Genomic DNA, 21,632 nt, shown 5'->3' on the forward strand with positions numbered 1-21,632 from the left:
GGCCTAGAATTTAAATGGCCCTGTGAATTTTGGGTGACTTCCACAATATGACAGGTAAACAAATTTGATGCATGTCCCATGTGACCACCTTTTGGCTGCAGAATAAAAGGTGGCCGTTCCGACCAAATTATACCATTAAAAAAAAAAGTGGGAGTGAAAAGTGAGGTGGGATGATAAAAAAAAAAGTGTGGGATATGGCCAATTAAAAACAGGAATTGTCAATTATAGTCAGGATTATCAATTATAATGTTGAAGAGGGACAGAGGATCAGATACAGCGGCTGTCATCTCGGCTTATTTTGACATCTACTGCTTTTTCAGCTTTATTGACAAATTTAAGAAGACCATTATTTGTTCCATTTTTTATGCATTTCATTTATTATTACTAAGTATAAAATTTATAATTTATTATATAAGTATAAAAATTTTTTTACTCCAAATCAAGATGGTTAAAAAGGGAAAAAATAATAATATAATAATAATAAATATAATAATAATAATTTCCCACAAGATTTATAATGTTCAGCATTTTCTTTCTGGTTCCAGATGACCGGATTAAATAAAGCATTTTAATTTATTAATTTGACTCTTCTGTGATCCATTAGATTTTCAGTGTAGAAATTAGACAATGTTTAAATCCCCTACCAGTCACAGATCTTCTTCACTTTCTGACCGATCTGATCTCCCCAGAACGAGATTAAAAACACGGTCCACTGCACCTGCTCACCCTGAGCAAAAACAACAAATCTTTCACCAACATTAGAAAAAAAAAAAGAACAAAAACAGACGTACAGCCACACCGAAGTTTATTCAGACACCTTTAACATTTCTCACATTATCGTACCAATTAAGGTCCAATCACCAAGCAATGCTTCGTTTTGTTCTGTTTGTGGTGTAAAAAAGTGCTAAAGTAGCAATTCCTCACATAAGTGAACTATAGTGTCCTGCATCTGCTAGTAAAAAAAAAAAAAAAAAAAAAAAAAAGGAAATGAAATCTGGTGTCTGAACAATTTTTGGTTTGACCGTATACGTTTCTGTTACTTCATTTGTAAAGAATCTAAGGTTTAGAAATGCTTTAGGTCTCACAGAATCAGGATGTTCAAGTTTTTCTTCCATCTCGTGAAAGTCCACGATGATGTAACCGCGGCAAGCGCGCCACAGCAGCCTCTCGAAGGCGGGCACCTTCCACGGGTGAACCACGCCGGCCACGAAGCTCAGCCTGACGTCCTGCCGGTTCTCTGCCAGGCCCGCCGGCTCGAACGACACAAGCGGGGCCTGCGCACATTAACTACGATGACGCTCATGTGGAAGAGGAGGAAGCGGCAGCAAAGCGCGGGTCCTACCTGTGAGGCTGTGAGAGAGTGCGTCTGTTTTAAAACCCCTCTGTACTGACACAGCTGAGTGTACTGAGAGCGCAGGCTGTCTCTGTTCCTGGACACCTGCGCAGAAGTCATCACAAACTGACAGCGTTAGAGACCACGTCCAGCACACTTACTAAACATCGCATTACAGGGAAATAACCACAAAGGAAAGTGACTAGACTCTGATACAGGAAAGCACTGAAAAACAATGACCATTTTCACTCAAAATTGCCAGCATTTACGATTTCTTTCTTAAATCAAACAAGAAACTGTATGTATTTTGAAGTACGTCAACAGTTTTTGTTCCCCACCGACTTCCATAGCATTTTTTTTTTTTTGCAAAAAGTGTTTAACTGGGCTCGCGTTATTCAAAATATGTTCTTCTGTGTATACACAGATTTGGCATTTCTTGACGAACTCCCACTTTAACACAGTGTCCTGTAAAGTGGCACACAGTCCCGCACCTCCCTGAGCTCTCGGGCCAAGCGCTCGGTCTCCTCCTCGATGGTGAGGACTTCTCTGGGCTGAGGGGCCGGAGGGATCGGGATGGGGGCCTGCAGTTTCTGAGAGAGACTGCGGACAATCTCCTGCTCCAAAAGCACTGGAACAGAGAAAATAAACCTTCGAGCCAACATAGAACGGCATTATGCAAAAAGTTGAGCTAACGAGGACTGGTTTAATCACTTTATGCATTTAGACATGGAAAACATCCACGCGTCACGTGATTAATGGCTATTTATGTTTATACATAATGATGTTATGATATTACATACATGAAATGTCCAAAAGAACATAGCTTTTATATTAAGACAGTGATTTAATACTAGTTTGACCAACTACTTTACAAAAAGTAATTGGTGTTATGTTTCAGATTAAACCTAGACTAACGTATATTTTTGAATTAAAAAAAAATAATAATTATTACCAAAAAATTTGCCTTTCAGACTAGCCTAAAGCTTTTATGCAACTGGCCCCAGTTCACGGAATTAAGTTATAGATAATTAAGTTATAAATAATGTAATTTTTGGGTGAACTACCCCATAATAACCCTCTTATTCTCACCAAAGGCTGCTTTTATTTTGCTCATAAATATAATAAAAACAGTAACATTGTGAATAATTGCAATTTAAAAATAATAATCAATTTTTATAATTTTTTTATTATTATTATTTTTAAAACATCCCACCACTAATCTTAGCATAAAAAGGCTTCTCCCCCAAACGACTGCTGCGATATTATTCGCAGTAACTATTAAATCAGCAGTAAATTACTGCATTACCTACTCGTGCAGTTTTTAGATTGCAGCAAAATACACAGATATTCGGGTGTCGTTTAACAATTTAAAGACGTGCTTGGCCTAAATGCCGCGAGCTGAATGCCATCAACTGCTCCAAAGCAGCAAGCCGTTACATTTCAATCAAGGTTTTATTCGTTGACTCGAGCACAACAGCACTGGGAACAATAACGAGACGGGGCGTGCAGAAAGAAGAAACGCAGGATCGTGGGATACGAGGGACAAGACTCACCGAAGGTCTTCTCCAGTTCCTCGCATCTCCTCACCTCGTTCACGAACTTCCTCTGGAACGCGTTCACGTTCGGATTCAGCTGAGATAAGGATTTCAAAACAAAGACGCCTCGTTACCTTCAAGTCAACGCAAGGTAAAGGCGCTTTATAAAACAGGCGTTTCGCTCACGTCTCTGAACTCCACTATTCCCAGCTCTCCCAGCTCGCTGACGCAGTTGTAAGCCGATCCCGACTGGAGGAAGATCTGAACCAGACAGACCTCTTCACTGCGAAACAGAGAGCCCATGATCTGAAACACAAGCAAACAGAAAGAACGGCTTCTTTTTCATCTGGAGATGCGGACACGCTTGGACAGCCCTTATTTGAACAGACACAGCACTTCCTCTTCTGCTTTGAGTCAGTCAGCATGAGGATGAGTGCGTGTCTTCCTCTATAAGGGCTTTTTTAGGTTTCATAACGTCACCTGTGACTGAAAATCACGGGGTTAGACGGGCAATGTCAAACTAAAATTAATGGATTTAACATTTTTAAATATTTAAAAATAAAAAATATTCTAAACAATACTTTTTTTTTGTCAAATTTTAGGTATGTAGTTGATCGCCTTTTAATTAAAATATATGATTTTTTAATAAATTAACCTGACATCGCAGAACCATTTATTTGAACATAAAAGGTCGTTTAAAAATTAAATCAATACATTTAACATTTTTAAATATTTTAAAAAATATATATATTCTAAACAATACATATTTTTTTTCAAATTTTAGTTATGTAGTCACGTTGATCGCCTTTTAATCTTTTAATAAATAAACCTGACATCGCAGAACCATGTATTTGAACATAAAAGGTCATTTAAGAAATTTTGAAAAATCTTCGAAGACTTTTTTTTGATGCAACAAGTGAAAAAATCTTTTCACCTTATACTCAGTCCTTTATATTTAGCATCTATTAATTTTTATGTTGACTGTAAAAAGTCAACCGCCCAATTACTACACTTGGGCCACACTTAAAAATAAATAAATCACAACGCACTGTTATTTGTATTTTAAGAACACCTGATGGTTCATCCTTGACTGTGACATCTAGAGCACGTGATCTCAGTTTGATCACGTGCATTATCACAGGTTTTGACAGCTAATTACTACCAGCACATGCACACATAAATGCGCCAGATATAAAATATAGTTATCACCAAAACCTTTAAATGAAGTCTGAACAAATCAAGCACGTGAACGTAGAAATTCAGGACAATACAAATCCGGCCAACAGTTCCTCTTTCTACAGGAATGTCGCTACATTATAACGAGGAAAGTTATCAAAATCCCTCCGTGCACATCGTTATATCCAATATACTTTATATTTGTATGACGCAGGACACAGTAAAGTTTCATTTTCGCTTCCTCGACACTACAAACACTCACGAAAAGCATTAGGCAGAAGGTATTCGTCGTGCCTCAGATTAATGTTTAGATCACGAGTCGAAACCGGCAGAGATAAACCGTGTGTTTCCAGAATATGTTTCAAACCACGTCAGGAGCAGAGAAAACAGCAGGGTAAACATCAACTACCGGACACTTACCGGAGGTTAAACACCGACACCGACAGGGGTTCACTTCTATCGTCCGGAGGTGAACGTTTTCTAACGGAGCGCGAGGAGAGTCTTCTTGAAAGAATAAAGTTAGACAGCTGTAGTGAGAGAATCACGAACTTCCCGTTTGTCCGGTCACGTGACCGAAGAGCGTCACGTGACTCCGGGGCCAAACTCCAGGGCCGCCGGCCGTCTTTTCGTGAGGCAGAATATACTGATTCGTGCTGTTTTAATCTAGATTTTGCGTGAACGTTTTTTTTATCGCGTCTTCTGTGCGAAATTAATTTTAAATTGGATTCAAAGGAAGTCGATATTCCCCTGGAGGGCGCTAACGCTCATAAAGTTTCACTCGTCGTTTTAAAACCACTCATAGCCATCGCCTTATTTACCTGCCGGATTGATTACATAAGTTAATAAATTATTTGATTAAATTTGCATGCATTTCCAGTACAAAAGTTCACACAATAGTTACTTTTTAGAAAGGAATTTTTGGTCTCATTTTTGTCACTATAATTCAAAAAACTATTTTCACAATTTGTGGGGGATTAAAATACTCCATTTAATGAAGCAAATTATATATGAAAAATAAAATCCCTCTAAGAAACAAAGAAACCCCTTTAGGATACATGAATAAAGAGTAACGTTTGTTTCAGTGCTGAAGGGAGTATGTACAGTTCAGTGTGGGACGAAATACACCATTTAACCAACCTTTAAAATAGGTCAAATCTATTGACAAACAGGAAGTGCTATAAAACAGTCACTTGATGTCTTTTTTTTTGCACCACTTTTAACTAGCCTATAATGGCGTATTCAGTACATCAAATGACTCTGGTATATCCTAAATAGACAAGAGTTAACCCTCAAACCAAATTTGAAGGAGGTCCTCAAAGAAAGCCAATATTTAAAATGCTTGGTCGCTGAATAATAATAGCTTATTACAAAAAAAAAACTGCATTGTTCATTAGCTTTGAATTTTAACGTAAAAATTGCAACATTAGCTAGGACATGTAAAAACTCTATACTCCCTTAAAGCTCAGATGTTCAATGGAGCAATTCCTGTGCCACCAACTCACAGCAGAAACTTCATCCTGATCCATTTGAGAAACATCTTAAGATCAGGTGATGTTTGTGTACATTTGGATCTTTACAACCTTTGATTTACCAAACAAAAAAAACAAACCCCCAAACGTTTGTATAGTGTATCACTTTATTTAAACATGAATATGCAATTTATTCAGTTGATCTGGAAGGCAATCCAGCACCACACCAGGCAATGATTAATACAGATCAAACACACGGTCATTCTCTCCCATGTTCCTTTCAATTCTGAAGGTTACAGTAGAGGGAGACGTCATCTCAGTATTCACTTCATTTCTCAAACCAGAGACCTGATCTCTTAACTGCTCAACTACACATCGGGCTGAGAACTGGATTTCTGTAGATCTTCACATCTTTCCTACAACAAAAAAAAAAAAAAAGCGTCACACACAGATTGACACTCAACAGTAAATAAAGCAGGGGTGTCCAACTCAGTTCCCGTTTAGATTCAACCCTGCTAAAACACACACTACGTCTGAAGTACTTGATTAGCTGGATCAGGCGTTTAATTAGGGTTGCATCTAAACTCTGCAGGGCTCCGGCCCTCCAGGAACCGAGTTTGACATCCCTGAAATAAAGTGTAGCAGGCTTCTTCGTCGGATTTCTGTAGACTGTCTCAACAAAAATCAGTGCCAACCCTGCATATTCTCTTCCAAGTTCAGGAAGTCACAGAGAAACAGTTCTGCTATGATTGTATCAACTTGGTTCACGACAATGAAGTAAAAGCTTACCCACAACGGGATGATTTTGATGGACTTTTGCAGATCTTTGAACAGCTCTGTTGAACCGGATCCTGCAATAAAGGGGAAAAAGCTCAAAAATGAGTCATGAACTCGCCTCATGTACCTAGCAGATTGATTAAATGTCATGTTTGAAGACGCAAAACGGGCCATTATTTGATTTGTGCTAATTTGCATACATTTCCACTACAAAAATCCCCAAAATTTGATTGAGTAAAAATTTTATAAAAAAGGAACTTGGGGTTTTCATAATACAGAAAACGCTCGTTTATAACACTCAGAATTTGTGTATACATAAATTATGAACAAATCCCTCCAAAACAAACCCTTCAAGATATATACAGGACTAAAAACAACCAAAATCATAAACTTGACCAGTGAACGAAATCCATTTTCTTCGCTAGCCTATAACTGCTTATTCAGTTGTCAAACGACTCTGGTATATCCCAAATACACAAACCATCAATAAACCAAATTTGAAGGAGATACAAGGAGAAATTCAATATAATGCTCAGTCTCTGATTTTACCAAACATATGCTTATCAAAAGAAAGGCGTCAGATTGACACTCAACAGTAAGTAAACTGTAGCAGGCTTCTTTGTCGGATTTCTGTAGACTGTCTCAACAAAAATCAGTGCCAACCCTGCATATTCTCTTCCAAGTTAAGGAAATCACAGAGAAACAGTTCTGCTATGATTGTATCAACTTGGTTCACGACAATGAAGTAAAAGCTTACCCACAACAGGATTTCGACGGACTTTCCAGATCTTCGAACATCTACCCGACCCTGTAATAAAAGGAAAGGCACAAGTAAAGCGACCGATATAAACCAAAAACAACCTATACTGATGTATAACTGACATGAGGCGAAGTGGACAAAAAAAAAAAAACATTGTCGATTGTACACAGCCCCAAGTAGAAGACAATTCAACCAAATACTCACCTCTCAACGCATCAGGCCCCAGGGATCATGGCATTTGTTGCTCCACCGCAACCTGTAACAATAACTGTTAAAAACTCTGGCTCACACCTGCAACGAGTCACGTTCGGTTCGAATGTCAGCCCCCAGACTAGGCCTGCCTCATTTTGTGAGCACAGACCACTCTCAGAAGGCACAGCTTGCCCTGCGCTGCACAGCAGGGTTCACTAAAACAGCCAACCCCGGAGGAGCACGAGCGGCAGCACCTTTCTCTTCCAGCAGAGTAACACAGCCCAGGCATGGACGGGCCTGCACAGCTGACTACCGCTGGGGCCTCAAAACACAGAGCGGCGCACTTACATCAGAGCTGAAGCAGCTGGGGAGTCTTCGTCTGGAGGGGATGGGGACTGCATTCAGACCCCTAGAGTTCAGACAAAATAAACGGTGTCAACAGAGCCGCTTGTGTTGTGTGTGTACGGGCGTTTCGACTACACGTCGTCTAATTTGGACTACGGGAGAAGTGAGATTTATAAAAGACCGTTTTGAAGTGGTTTTATTTCACAGGAACAACCAAACGGTCAAAAAAACCCTCGTGCTTAAGCTCGCGGTTGAGTTGGTGTCACCCATCAACTCAAAATAGACTATTTGATTAAAAACATAGATTAAATAACTTCAATTTGTTTTGGTATCAACTTACCACCCTGTCGCGGCCTGAGTTTCTCATTTTTATTTGCTGTAACATCTTTCCGCTGAAACATCGCAGAAGAGAGAGAGCGCGTCGACGGACGAGACGGTATTTATAGCGCTGTTGAATACCACCGAAGAAGAGAGACTGTGACATCACGCGGTGACGTCCGATTCGCTCGTGTGAACTGATTCTTTTCAATGATTCATTCGAGTCGATTCGCGAACCGCTCTTTACTTTCTACCGTTCAAACGTGCAATCCGGAATAAAAACCACGAGAATAATAACATATTTCGTTGAAATATTTTATATTTTCATTAATAAAACGTTAATAATAGTTCAGGTGTGATGTAGAAATATTTTTTTTCATGGCTCGTGCATTAGTAATCCCTCGTGAACCTGAAAATGAGAAAAAAAAACATATATATATTTAAAAATGCATAATATATTGTACATTTAAAAATGTACATTATGCCACTATTTACTAAGACTTGAGTAGTATTTTTTAGTACAATTTCTTGCTTGACTTAGATAAAGCCAGGAGTAGGACATTTATAGTCACTTCTATAGCTTTTAATATACAAAAAACTAAATGATGAAAGCTCTAGACATATATACTCTTGCAACATACACAACGACATCTTAGTGCTTTTGATAATCTAGGACAGATCACTCTGGAAATATGGTTGACTGGTTTACAGAAACCTGTAACTTGACCATTTTTTGCAAGTCAAAAGTGAACGAATGATTAGGATGTGTGTGTAACACAAATCTCGTTTTGACTGCTATCAGTCACCATGAGATGGCATTTTACTTTTTGATAAATAAAATATTGGACACAAAAAAAGGAGAGAGCAGTCGTTTGCATAACGCAAGCAGCCTACATCTTGTATATCATGAATAAATTGTATTTGAGTTGAGAGAGAGCCTATTATATTCCTGCTGTGACTTTTCCAGACGTTTCATTGCATTTCCCACAGAATAATGATGTCATTGACGGAGATTGATCAAACCAGCAATGCGCTGAATGACATGTGTGCGCATGAACACACAGACAGACAGCAGCGGTTTATTGCCTTTCCCAAGAGCTCTGGCGTCATTATGTCCTATAAAAGGGTCGTTCCCACTGAGACCCCAAGTCTAGCATCTTTTCCTCTCCCGTCTCCCACTGTTCAGCTGGGATTCTTGACCATGCCCGAAGCATCACCATGGCAACGTTTACAAGCTGGGAGTGACTGTGTCAAGAGAAGGGGACGAGAGATCAGGGGCCTTTGAGTGCAAGCGAGGGCCACGAAACAATGAGCTGTTAATGAGGACGGCAAAATAAGAGGACGTTTCAGGACCTTCTGGTTCATTTGCCCACGCTGACCTTATTATTTTGACATAAGTCATTGATAAGAGTGAGAACAAAAAAGGCTATCCAAAAGAACTTAAAATGTAGACGCATATTGATACAGAAAAACAAAGAGTAAGAAAATATATGTAAGTGTATTAGACATTATATTATGTCAAGGTTTCCAAGAAGGAACTGCAGGGCGGTTGTGAGTTTAACGAAAAGCTAATTAAATCATAAACATGTTACATTAAAACAAATAATTTTAAATGGAATAATAATTAAAAAAAAAAAAAACTTCAGAAAACCACGAACAAGCAAATGTTCTACTTATTTATTAAAATATTTATTTTACAATTTCTTGGGTACTTCAAATAAAAATATATTAAGCGAAAGAGGATCAGACGACAAAAGGTAAATCCATTAATCCATAAAAAAGTAACTGTATATTCAAATATAATTTAATTACAAGTACTTCATTTTTTTATCTGATTACGTAATCCAGATTACGTGCAATGTTTTTACCCAGCTCCGATTACAGTGTTAGGGGTAACATGGGTTATGGGTATTTTTACGTTAGACACATGCTTGTCAGCGGGGTATTTCTACAGTAGTACTGTTAATAATGTTCGGCTAAAATACTCCATTCATAACCGCAGGCGTGTGCATAAATCTGAAACAGAGTGCGCCTTAAAAGTCTTCCAAATTATTATAAACATCAACTGTAGAAAATCTTCATTGACTGGGATATGCAGGATAAAGGTCTATATCTATATATGCATCCTTACTTGTGAGTGCTGTTGTAACTTTTGTTATAATAACCGGCGTTAATATAACGGTTAAAAACTTATAAGAATAAATAAACCTTTAAAGAATGAAGTAAATTCAATTTTTATTTCAAATACTCATTATTTACAAATACAAATATTACAAATGGCAGCTGTGTTTTTGATTCTGTTAATTTAACATTCCATATAAACAAAACACACAAGCAGAGCAGATTACCACAAAGACAGTTTCTGTCAGCATTAAATCTCTCTTTCGTCTGTAAAGTGCATCAGAGCGGAAGGAACCTAACGTGTACAACTGGACACTCAATTTACTTCAACGCATTTGCTTTGGGATCTCGAATTACTACATGCATGATCTTTTGTCATTATTTTGTACCTGTAACTCAAGTAAGCAGTCGATTTGACCTGAATCAAAGGGCAAGTTAAAATCAATATAACAGGAGAGTTCGCTTTATCATTAACGGTGATCTGTTTGACTGTGGAAGCTCCATTCTCACATCACAAACAAAACACAAATCGAAAGAAGGTCCTGGTAGGAATCCTTCTGATGTGCGCTGTAACCTGCACAGAGCACTCGAGTGTTCAGAGGTAGAGCTAAAGACAGTGCTGGACGAGAGGCGACCTGAATAATCAGCGGAGAGCTCTGAAGGTAGACTCTGCTCAGATGCATTACAGAGTCCATTCTGGGCCGACCCAATGAATGGCTCCTTTATGTACTGGCAGTTTGAGTTGACCGTTCACGCGAACACCTTGACACCCAGGAGAAAAATCATATTAATTCAGTTCCTTAGGCATGCATAGATAACATTAACCTCCGCAGAGTTCGAGAAAGCAGACATCATCTCCACATGGGTTGGGGAGCAGCTTTGTGAACTTTGGGGGCCGGGATTCTGGTGCCGGGAGTCTTGGTCGTCTTTGCTTTGGCTGCACTGATAATGGCGGTGCGGATGGTCTTTGCCGTCGTGGCAGCGGTGGGAGAGTGCATGCTCTGGGGAGACTGGGATTCGGAGTTGGGCGCTAGGCGCTTTGAAACGCGAAGCGGCGATCCCCTTACGAACGCCTCCTGGGACTTGTCTTTATCCTGGGTCAGCTTCTCGGTAGAGTTGACTTTTTGCTTCCCAGTATCGGACAGGGCGTTAACCTTCGGCCGTGCATTGCTGTTGTGCTTGAGTTCGTGTTGGACGCCAGCGAAGCGCGTTGCTAGCGTTGTGCGAATGGACGAGGGGCGTGTTGGGGAAGGCCGTGACACCTGACTAACACCTGAACCGTCAGCATGAGTCAGCTCTGCTTTAGTGCGCACTCTCGGGATCCCGCTGCTGTTGGAGGGCCCTCCTCGCTGTACCAGCAGTCTTTTGGTTGGCCCTCGCGTCGGTGTCTTTACCAGACGGGAATCGTCCTTGGCATGCGGCGAGCTAGTGCCGTCTTGCTCTTTCTTCCATTTGGAGCAGTGATTGGTGGTGGGCCGCGTCACACTTGGAGAGAGGCTCTCGTAGGAGCGTAGGGCCCTCACTAGGGTGTGACACTCCAGGGTCTCTCCTATCGCCGGGTACACATGCTCTCTTTCTGAGCTACAGGACTCCGGGGACAGATCTCCAGGAGGAGATGATGCACTTGACCACGTCTCTCTCTGTGGTGTTACTCCCTTTAGAGATTTGCCATTTACGCACTCTTTATTCTTCGCATCTTTCGAGGTATCGGTTTCGATCTGCGTCAGCCTTTCAGAGGCGTCTTGAACAGGTTTCTCAACTTTCCAAACTTTGTTAGGGGATAGTCCTGTGAGCGGCAGGACATTCACTGCTCCCTGCTGAAGTGACGTCTCTGTTTTTCCCGAAGCAACAAAAGCGCTGTCGCCTGGGACTGTCCTCGTATTCGACCTAGAATGGCTTTTTGTAGAATTCGGGGAAGCCACTGCATGGTCACACGTCAGATCTGTGCTTAAACTCTGAGCTTGTTTGACTTTATCTGCCCCTTTAGTCTCCTTATTGTCGGGTTCCCTCTTCAGCAGAGAACGTCTGAGCTCTGAGTCTCTGCTGAAGGCTTCAGGATTGAGAGCATGCAGGTCTGAGAGGTCTGACTGCTGGTGCTGTGGGTTATGAGACTTCACGTTTCTCTCTCCGGAGCGGAGGAAGTACTGTGAGAGTCTGCGCAGGCTGCGACGGCTGCCCGTGTAGCTCAGGCTCCTCTGCAGAGCGTGCTCCAGGTCTGAAGACTCCTGCTCCGCTTCCAGGCCGGTGCACAGAGCCAGAGAGCGACGCTTCTCCACATTCTCTCGCTCGCGTGCCAGACGCCGCTGCTCCTGTACTTCCCTATCTGTGTTCTCCTAAAGCAAACGGGAATAAATCATAAATCCTGTTTGAGATTTGGAAAGTTATTTTCATAAATCTGTTTAAACTGGCCATTTCAATGAACTGATAAGTCACAGATTAATGTCATCAGTTAAAATGTTCATGAAGGCCACTGGGCATTTTTTCATGTATTAAGAAAAATGCATGATATATATATATATATATATATATATATATATATATATATATATATTAATTTATTTATTTATATTTTTCCATTGTTAATTAATTTAAAAAAAAAAAAAAAAAAAAAAAATACATAAAAGGAAAAGTTGAATGACTATTTGTTTGAAATTATGATTGGAAAAAGATCTTTCAATATTATTGGGATTCATAAATCAAACTGAATTAATTTAATCCAATTCCTTTTAGTAGAGAATATTGGTTAGTGCTGTCAACAAGTGATTAATCACATGAAAAAATGCTTTGTTTACTAATATAAATATTAAAAGGCTAAATATGTGGTAATATACTTTCAAGCATTTTTCTTAATACATGAAAAAATACTCAGTGGCATATATATATATATATATATATATATATATATATATATATATATATATATATATATATATATATATATATATATATATATATATATATATATATATATATATATATATATATATTTATTTATTTATTTATTTTCAATAATAATTAAGCATCACTTACGTGGTTGCTATTAGTCACATTTAGACTAAAAATGTCAAATTAAACTTAGTGTGTCTCTTTAATAACATTTTCAGAGTCAGATTTTTGCAGCTCTAGCTTCAGGTAAGTGCTGGATATTTTACGATTTATTTGGTTTTTGTGAATTAAAAGGAGGCTCACCTGCACAGCTTTTTGAAACCGATGACAGAAGCAGTGGAAGATAAGGCAGGCCTCCTCCAGTTTGAAGGACTTGTCATCTTCACAGAAGAAATCCACAAGGGCCTTACTGGTCTTCTGTAAGCTTTCCAGCTCGTCCTGAGCTTCCTGGAGCCTCACTTCCGCAACCTGAACAAAGAAATTATGAAATGATGCTTGCTGAACGGACAAATGAACATCTGCGAATATGATATAGAAATGGATGTGAACAAACCTCTAGAAATGTTCTGGTCTGCTGCTCGATTTCAGCATCAGCCTGAGCTCTGACTCGGAGTTCAGCAACTCTGCTTTGCAGTCGAGAAAGATCCTCCACCACAGAGTCTTCTGACAACCTGACCAGAAAAAAATGAGTGTAATTTAGGTTTTCTATCTAATATTAAATCACTGAGAACCATGAACTAATAAAATATATAAAATCAAAAAACACCTAGTGAAAACTGGCTCAAATTAAAAATAAAAAAAAAGAACAAAGTCTGAACAACAACAAAAACGTCTGCTGTAAAATACTTTAAAAAGAGACCAATTCTTTTTATTAATTAGCTGGTTATTAGCATGCCGACTACTAGCATATTGGCTGTTTTTAGTACTTAATCATTTTAGATCCCTTAAACCTACCCTATACCTAAACTGTCAGCTACCTTACTAACTATCAAATAAGCAACAAACATAGAAGTTTTCTGAGGCAGAAGTCTTAGTCGGTTAATAGTGAATTTTACCCCCAACTAAAGTTTTTTTTACTTTTTTTGATTTTTTTGTGTACTCATTAAGGTTTATTTTGTGAGTAAAATAACGAGAAGTTGAGTAAAAATGTGCATCAACAACAACCTTAAACAGCTACTTAAATTATTCTACTTAAATGCAACATAGTGTTTTGAATTCAGGACGAACGTGATCTAGACATGTTCATGAGAGGTTAGGCGAGATGAATACATAGATAGTCTATTGAACTGGGAGCTTGGGAATTGCTGAAAGCTTGTTTGTCTCCTGACCTTGAAGCTGGGCTGACATGACTCAACCGGCTGGAAAACATCAGCAAGTCTTTATCCTTCTTCACAGCCTCCTGTAAGCGAGAAACCAAACAAGCAAACACTCACAATGAATTCTATCACAATAATAACCTCAGCTTTATATTTTTTTATCTATGAAAGAGCGGCTTATTCCATTTTTACCAGTGACACTTACCATGGCGACAAAATGGAGGAGGTTCATGCCTGGCTTGTTGGCTTTGGTGTCGGCCAATTTGAGCAAAGAGGAAATCCTGAATCCAGCAGCATTCCCGGCGTAACCACCCTGCCAACACAAGAGACCTCAGACCCAATTCATGCCAGGAGATACGTGCTTATTCACGAGCGTCGAATAAAACACTTACAGCGTTCATGTAGTTTCCCGCTTTGAGCACCAGTCTCAGGATGTAGTGAAGCTCCGGGCAGCTCAGCAGCTCTGCACAAACAACACATGAGCGTTAACCACATCAGTGAAGCCCTCCATCAGGATCCACTTACGCCATCAAACGCCAGAACAAAACTCCATAAAAGGCTGAGCGCGAGATCTCGGGTACTTCGCGGCTCACACGTGAACTTCATTACAGAGCTACAACAGGTCCAAACAAATCAAGAGAGAGGAAGTTTTTACCTCGAGCCGCCTCCCGCAGACATCTGGCCGCCACACAGAGAGAGGTCACCGCAGGGTCAAACTCCTGCTGGAGGATCATGACGTCCAGACGCATGCGAAAGCTAGAGATGATGATGAGCAGATTAATGAGCGAGGAGTGAAATAAACTACAACGTGGAGCACTTATAGTCCTGAAGTCTTACCTGGGTAACTCCACCAGCAAGAGAACGAAGAGATCCGGCTCTGCCAATAAACTACGGTCACCGCTGAACTTTTTCAATCTGGCCTCCTGGACAAAACGAAACACAAATACCAAGTAGATTTATTTGTGAGCCAGTCTTATCGTATACCTCATGAATGCTACACAGACTATAGTAGGTACAGTATTATATTCACTGATTGGAACCAAACGCCTGATTGGATTGATTTTAATCACACTATTTGAGGTGCCAACTCTTTATTTTTTAATTTCATTAATACTATAATTAACTCATTTTCTTCATCAAGATCAAATTGCAGTTTTAATTATATAAGGCTTTTACAAACGCTCTCAATTGTTTATTTCTCTTTCGAGCGGCATCTGTTTAATGCATGTCTTTCAATCTAAAGGCCACTCCCAGGCCGTTATGAGTTTTTATGAAACTTTGTTATGAAATGCAAACACGCACAGAAGAGTACTGCAAGTTACTTGCTTTCAATATTGTTCTTGTAATATGGTCCTTTTAATATTCTTTACTGTAAATTGCATTAATGAAAATAAGAGTTTGCTCTTAGTATTGAACTATTTGACGCTAACACACCAATTGGTTTGAGAGGAAAATTTGGACTGCTTTCATAAATTTAAAAGGAAACAGATAAGTGTATTTTAAAGAATTGTTGAAAAATCCATATACATTTTACAGATCTTTATAGGAAAGCGTTTCACAGGCATGTCTGTGAAACTTGTTCAGTTTGTCTCAGTGGTTTAACTTCTGTTAAACAAACATTTAGACACGATAAAGAAATTCGCTAGAAATAAAAGCAGTTAAACGAGAGAATGGTTCTTTTTTCCCCCTGAGTATATATGTATTTTTGGTCAAATACAATATTCTAGGACAAAGGATTTCATGCAATGCATTGCAATATTGATATGCTATAAGCAGCTGTATTGTGTTGAACTGAATGAAGAAATTAACTACGTCAAAGACACCTCAAGTACGTATTAATCACGAAACAGTCTCAGTTCTACATCAGCTCACAGTCTCTAACAGCTGGAGTGAAGTTTTATAGCAAGAAACTTAAAACTTAACTCAAGACTAAAGTATACTGTGGCTTTTTGTGCGAGCTGTCAATTTTCTCTTTAAAGAAATGATTTCGAAAGCAAACGATCTCCTTATCAGCCCATGGAGATGTTTCCTGCTCGGAAGCATCCGATTTCTAATAATCGGAAAGTGTAACAGGAGATGATGTGGAGTCAACAGATGATTTCAGACAAGCAGCATCACGTCTAATTGCTTTTAATACGAAGCAGACCGAAGCACGGGAGGACAGACGTGTCTGTTTCTGTGAAGCGTGGCGTGTCAGAGAGCGTACAATACCTCTTCATTATCAGGCAGCAGCTTGCAGAGTTCTGCCAGTTTCTCGGCTCCGTAACGCTCCCCGACCCCTCGCCGCACATCCTCCACGATCTCCCTGGCGGCACTGAGGGAAGAGCAAACGCTGACAATCACATCACCTTCAAACACGTTCCCTGTCCGCACAGTACAGTACAAAGCTCTGGCACAGCTGAAACTGGAATATGTTTTAGCTAATAATACATATGGTACATATGCATGCAATTGCAATGGAACTCTATAGGTCAAGTTTCCTATTCAGTATAAACGGTCCCTTTTTTGGTATCCACAGGGATATCGTCTGAAAACGAATACTATCCACCTTTTCCTTCAATGCTGAAGCGCGCCAGTGGCTTCCGGTTTGTTAGACGCTATAATGCTATAATTAACACATTAGAATAGCATGATAGGACACACCGATTTTCAATATCAAGCAGAAAAACAAACCGTTTAGTGAAGCTACAAACAGCTGGACACTGATGAGACCGAAAAATTAGACCCTTACAAATGGCAGCACCCATTTTTGCGTCAGGTTTTTAGCATAGTAGCGTCACATTAACATTCATATTGCTGCTATGGCGGCACTCATCAAACACTGTGCTTTTTAACACTCCTTCAGTGTAATTTCCTTTTAAATGCATTACTCGAAACGATTTGTCTCTTAGCAAATAAATGAACAACGCGCTTAACTGGACGGAGTCTTGAATTTGGTCCCTTTGTCCTAAATGAGGTCACAGATACTCGCGAGTCCACTTTCACTCGGAAAGCCCACAGCTGGTTCTATTGCTTGTATCAAAAGAGGTTCAACAAGATCACACTGGTTTCTATTTTTGATTTTACCTGGCTTAATTGTTCATGCACTGAATGCTCATGAGGTTTCCTCAAGCGCGAAACGAAAAAAAGTACGTGGGTCTATGGTAACAAAGACCTCTCTTTGGCCACGGCTGAGTACAACTCATACTGAAACACTTCAAAAGCGTGTGCTGGGAACACACACTGGGAACGCTTCTCTGTAATTCCTCCACATGTTCTGACAGATATCAGTCCCATGGAAAGGCTTTTCAACTCAAATGGGCTCTGCTGCACCCTTATATTTACTCAGCAAGCAAGCGCTGACATGACAAAACAACCCTTTTTTATAAAACAAAGACAATTGCATTAAAAGAGATGAATAATGATTTAAGGCTTATGATTTCCCGGGCGAACAGCTTTCAGTCTGCAACATTTCATTAGAAACACCTGAATCAAAGTCGACGTTTAATCTCACTGCAGATTATTAAAAGCCAGCGCGGGGATCAGGTTGCGTTTCTCATCAAGGCTCATTTGTCCAAAAAGCAGGTGTGACCTTTCCCCACGTTCTGCGACCATCAAACCCAGCTGTTCTGACAGGACAGCATCTTCCGAGGGCAATCAACGGCTCAAAAATAAACATGACCTCCAGCTACTGCCTGTCTGAAGTGTTAAGACGCTCTCTCCTGGAAACCTTTACTTCCTGTTTGTAACAAATGGGATAATATCACTGGACCCATTACTAAAACAGCCAACGCAGAGATTTACAAAGCAGCGTGGCCAACGCGTTCGATCAATTTGTGCAGATAAATGCGCAAATATCTTCTTTTCAAGTGGCGTGACTGATATATAATGTTCATAAATGTAACCAAAACTTACATTTTCAGCTGCCGCAGAAATATCCCAACATTCATGCTGCGTTTCGAGTCGAGCAGCGTAACCTGCAAACACAAATGAAAGTAGTCAGCAGACAAACTCAAAAGTGACTGCATACTTTAAAGAGTGACTTTTTTTTTTCTTTAAAGTCTTCCTCAAAACATGTCTTTATTTATCGATTCGTTTATTGATGATTTAATGCCATGTCATCGACAATGGCTATATTATTGCCAAAATTAAACATTAATTTCACAATTCAGTTAATTAATTAAAAAATTAATTATATTATAAATATATATATATATATATATATATATATATATATATATATATATATATATATATATATATATATATATATATATATATATATATATATATATATATATATATAACAATTGTTCTCTAAACATGCTGTAGAAACTAAAATAAAAGGTTGATTATACATTAATTTAAAAAAGGGAAGGTTTTAAAAAAAGCCCATGGCCTTCAGCAATAAATGAAGACAATTATGTCAAATATTCACACTGAACACATGCATGTGAAATTAAGTTTTACTTTTATAAACCAATAAATCCGTTTCATTGTTGTGCTCCATTCATTCTTTATAAACACAAAACCTGTGTCTGAGCTGCATGCCATTAAGTTACACGCATTATTTTGTACTTTATCTACCACATGCTAATGATGTACAGTGAAACGTGCTCTTACTTTGTCCACAGTCGTCTCTTGTGGAGAACCGCAGCGGCGTAAACTACGGCGGAAGCCGCTGGCCCGGTCCGGCCTGTCGCCCTCTTTCTGCCCAAAGAGCTCATCCAGAGAGCTCAGGTCAATAGCGAGCTCACAGTCCTCATCCGGAGAGCCGCTCCACACGCTCTTTCGGCCCTCCACGCGCTCCTTGGGGATCCGCTCCCAGTTCAGGTTGCGAAGCCGGTGTTTGCGGCCAGAGTCGATTCGGGTCAGACCGCTGGCTGAGACGGGCGGAGGAGGAGGAGGAGGAGGAGGAAGAGGAGGAGGAGGAGGGATGGACGGCGGAGGGATGGGGATGGTGGCCATGAATCTCACTTCTCGTTCTTGGGTGATAGAGTCTCTTCCATGAAAAGTCGCGGGTTTAGTCTCCGGACAGAAGATGAAAAGCCGCTCTCCTCACGGCTGTGATGGATATCTGCAGGAGAACACGAGACGGAACTACTTTTACGCTGGAAAAACAGTGTATGCGAATTAAAATAAACTATTTCCAACCTCTGACTGGTGCTTTATACACGCCATTCTGAACCTACGATAACTACTGAAAAAAATGCAACCCAATCCGATGCAAAATGTCCTGTTGACCGCAACTCCTACAGCAGGGCCAGATTACATCATGCCGTTCTTCCTCACTTGCGTGCCTTAATCACACGAGCACCGATCAACAAACAATGAGGCTGTTTACAGCAACGGGGCAACCCACAGCGAGCCTATAGGGTCAGGCACCTGGCAGCTCTTGTCTCCCAATTAACACGAGGGTGTGCTTCCCCTCCGCGCTTGCGCTCCTGCCAGGGAAGAGTTTAACCTGAGGTTACGCTTTCAAAAGGGTCCAAGGTGTTGAGATTTCTCAGCACGTGAACAGCTTCCTTCCTCCTCCGAGCGATCTACACACCCTGCGCGATGATGTCCCTCCCTCCGATCCGGTTCAAGAACGCGAACGAGGCCACGGGACAATGACAGAAAAAGGGGAAAAGGGAAGCTGACACAGATTCTGGATTACTGGCAGAGCAAACAAGAGCCCGGGCTGCCAAAAACACGAGCATGCCGTAACTGGAGTCCATGTGTACGTGCTCTTGCGAATACTACAGGCGCTTTTGGAATAATAACAATAATCGAAACGAAAGAATGGCAGTAAAAGAAACCGGGTGCTGGCGTTAAAGCCTGCTCCTTCTCTCGGCCATTAACGAGGTGCATCATGGGATCATGCACGAGCAGAGGTGGGAAAAAAATAACTTTCACACAATAATGTTGTACTAGTGCTGTCAAACGATTGATCGGACCCAAAATAAGTTGTTGTTTACATAATATATGTGTGCGTTCTGTCCACATTTATTATGTATATAAAAACACATGTTGGCCTATATTTTGATTTACATAAGTTATTATATATATCAACAATAAAGATTATTTTGGATGTTATTAATTACGATTAATCATTTAACAGCACTTCCTACTCAACTGTGCTTTTCTGGGCTATTATAAAACTTAACACACAATCTCTGTATTTCTCCATATTTTTTAGTGTACTTGTATGAAAGTTGGGTTCTAATGTACTAGAGGTTTTTTTTTTTTATAATGCAGAGATTGTACGTTAAAAGCACAATTTAGTACTAAAGAATAATTTTTAGTTTATTATGTATAAAAACAGGGAGTGAAAATAAAGTACATTATAGAAGGGCCCTTTTTTTTCACCTGGGAGCTCACATGCATGAGACAGAAAGATAAATGCCTGGTCTGGATTGATGATTTATTAAAGTACCTGCACAAGGTAATCGATCAACGCCGATCACTTTAAAAAGTCCCACTCCTGGCCCATATATATCAGTCTATCGGAAACTTGATAAGGTGAGAGAAACAGAAACAGAAACAGAACAGAAAGATGCTCTTTCGTGGCTTCAGACACTTGAAACCTGACTGCAGACTGAACTCGTTACTTTTTAATTCTTTTCGATGCCACCTGAGCGCGCTCTATCAACCAGCGTTTGGGGAAAACACAGATGTCTGATAACAATGACAAGTCACAAAGCCTCACCTCATATTTTCTTTACAGACGATTTCATTTAATACACACGGATTCAAATTTTTGGGGGACTTTAAGCACTTCTTAGACACTTGTCTCTTCGTCGTACGACCGGTGTTTGCTTATTAAACACCGTTATTTTGAAATATCATAGAAATAAATAAACAAGCGGACATAATCCAGTAGAACAGAAACGTATTTCCCAAACATAAAAAGACTGTGCAATAAGTGTCGACCTCCCTTAAAATAAACAACCGTGCGATTAAACATGGCAAAGACACTACACACAGTGAGAAATGCTGTTCGATAATGGCAGTGAAAATACAAATCCTGAATTTAATTCCGAAAGATGAGTTTGGTCTGATGCACAGCGGAAAGAGAGAAGCGCAAATAAAACGGTACTTACGTTTTACTTCGTATCATTACGCATGTAATCCGATTTAGAATTAAAAAGAGAAGCTCTAAAAGAATTCCCCGTCCACTGCGAATTTTTCACGCGCGTCTATGGGTATGAAACACTGGCAAACGCGCACTGATCGCCGGGCACCCCATTAATACACTCAGTCCACTGAAAACTCCCAAACTTTTGGTGCGCTCTCTACGCAACGCTCTCCCTCGTGCGCATGCGCAGCAACTGGATGCGCTCATTGGGCTTCCCCCGCGGGAATTTACCAATCCTACTACGCTGACGGGCTATCTCATGAATATTAATTGCGTAACGTGCCGCTAGTCTAATTAATTTAGAA

The 21,632-nt window shown here is 39.9% G+C and overlaps 2 protein-coding genes, 1 long non-coding RNA gene and 1 other non-coding gene across 6 annotated transcripts in view; all 4 read right to left on the reverse strand.

Moving 5' to 3' along the window:
• Nucleotides 1-4,621, reverse strand: part of tcirg1b (T cell immune regulator 1, ATPase H+ transporting V0 subunit a3b) — a 13,668-nt gene extending 9,047 nt beyond the window's left edge. For both annotated transcript variants that reach the window (XM_043257554.1, XM_043257553.1), the window contains exons 1-7: nt 4,465-4,621; nt 3,055-3,174; nt 2,887-2,965; nt 1,825-1,961; nt 1,343-1,438; nt 1,086-1,274; nt 645-727 (exon numbers count right to left, since the gene is read on the reverse strand). In XM_043257554.1, the coding sequence (XP_043113489.1) occupies nt 645-727; nt 1,086-1,274; nt 1,343-1,438; nt 1,825-1,961; nt 2,887-2,965; nt 3,055-3,171 (701 nt within the window). In that variant the 5' untranslated portion in view covers nt 3,172-3,174; nt 4,465-4,621. The remainder of the gene's footprint in view (nt 1-644; nt 728-1,085; nt 1,275-1,342; nt 1,439-1,824; nt 1,962-2,886; nt 2,966-3,054; nt 3,175-4,464) is intronic.
• Nucleotides 4,622-5,666: 1,045 nt separating this feature from the next.
• LOC122357192 lies at nt 5,667-8,054 on the reverse strand. 2 transcript variants are annotated; one of them, XR_006252436.1, is made up of 6 exons: nt 7,928-8,054; nt 7,591-7,651; nt 7,255-7,306; nt 7,048-7,098; nt 6,303-6,364; nt 5,667-5,929 (listed from the first exon to the last, which is right to left on the reverse strand). It is a non-coding gene; the product is annotated as an uncharacterized LOC122357192 (long non-coding RNA). The 2 variants fall into 2 exon arrangements; XR_006252435.1 differs by having other exon boundaries at nt 7,255-7,651.
• LOC122358310 lies at nt 7,366-7,562 on the reverse strand. Its single transcript, XR_006252595.1, has one exon. It is a non-coding gene; the product is annotated as a small nucleolar RNA SNORA74 (small nucleolar RNA).
• Nucleotides 8,055-10,127: 2,073 nt separating the features above from the next.
• On the reverse strand, nt 10,128-21,509 carry fhdc2 (FH2 domain containing 2). Its single transcript, XM_043256425.1, has 12 exons — nt 21,293-21,509; nt 18,831-19,284; nt 18,123-18,184; nt 16,440-16,542; nt 15,066-15,151; nt 14,884-14,984; nt 14,621-14,691; nt 14,434-14,541; nt 14,241-14,311; nt 13,466-13,583; nt 13,216-13,380; nt 10,128-12,359 (listed from the first exon to the last, which is right to left on the reverse strand). The coding sequence occupies exons 2-12, from the start codon at nt 19,173-19,175 to the stop codon at nt 10,878-10,880; spliced, it is 2,712 nt and encodes a 903-aa protein (XP_043112360.1). The 5' UTR covers nt 19,176-19,284; nt 21,293-21,509; the 3' UTR covers nt 10,128-10,877.
• Nucleotides 21,510-21,632: the final 123 nt, after the last annotated feature.

This window comes from Puntigrus tetrazona, chromosome 14 (assembly GCF_018831695.1).
Source record: "Puntigrus tetrazona isolate hp1 chromosome 14, ASM1883169v1, whole genome shotgun sequence".
Classification (NCBI taxonomy): domain Eukaryota; kingdom Metazoa; phylum Chordata; class Actinopteri; order Cypriniformes; family Cyprinidae; genus Puntigrus; species Puntigrus tetrazona.

Excerpts from the sequence above, each read along its gene's own strand:
- fhdc2 (XM_043256425.1), bottom strand. The coding sequence starts at position 19,175 with ATGGCCACCATCCCCATCCCTCCGCCGTCCATCCCTCCTCCTCCTCCT. Across the intron at positions 15,152-16,439 it reads TGCTGCCTGATAATGAAGAG|GAGGCCAGATTGAAAAAGTT; the intron begins GTATTGTACGCT and ends CGTTTTGTCCAG. Across the intron at positions 14,692-14,883 it reads TCTGCGGGAGGCGGCTCGAG|AGCTGCTGAGCTGCCCGGAG; the intron begins GTAAAAACTTCC and ends TTGTTTGTGCAG.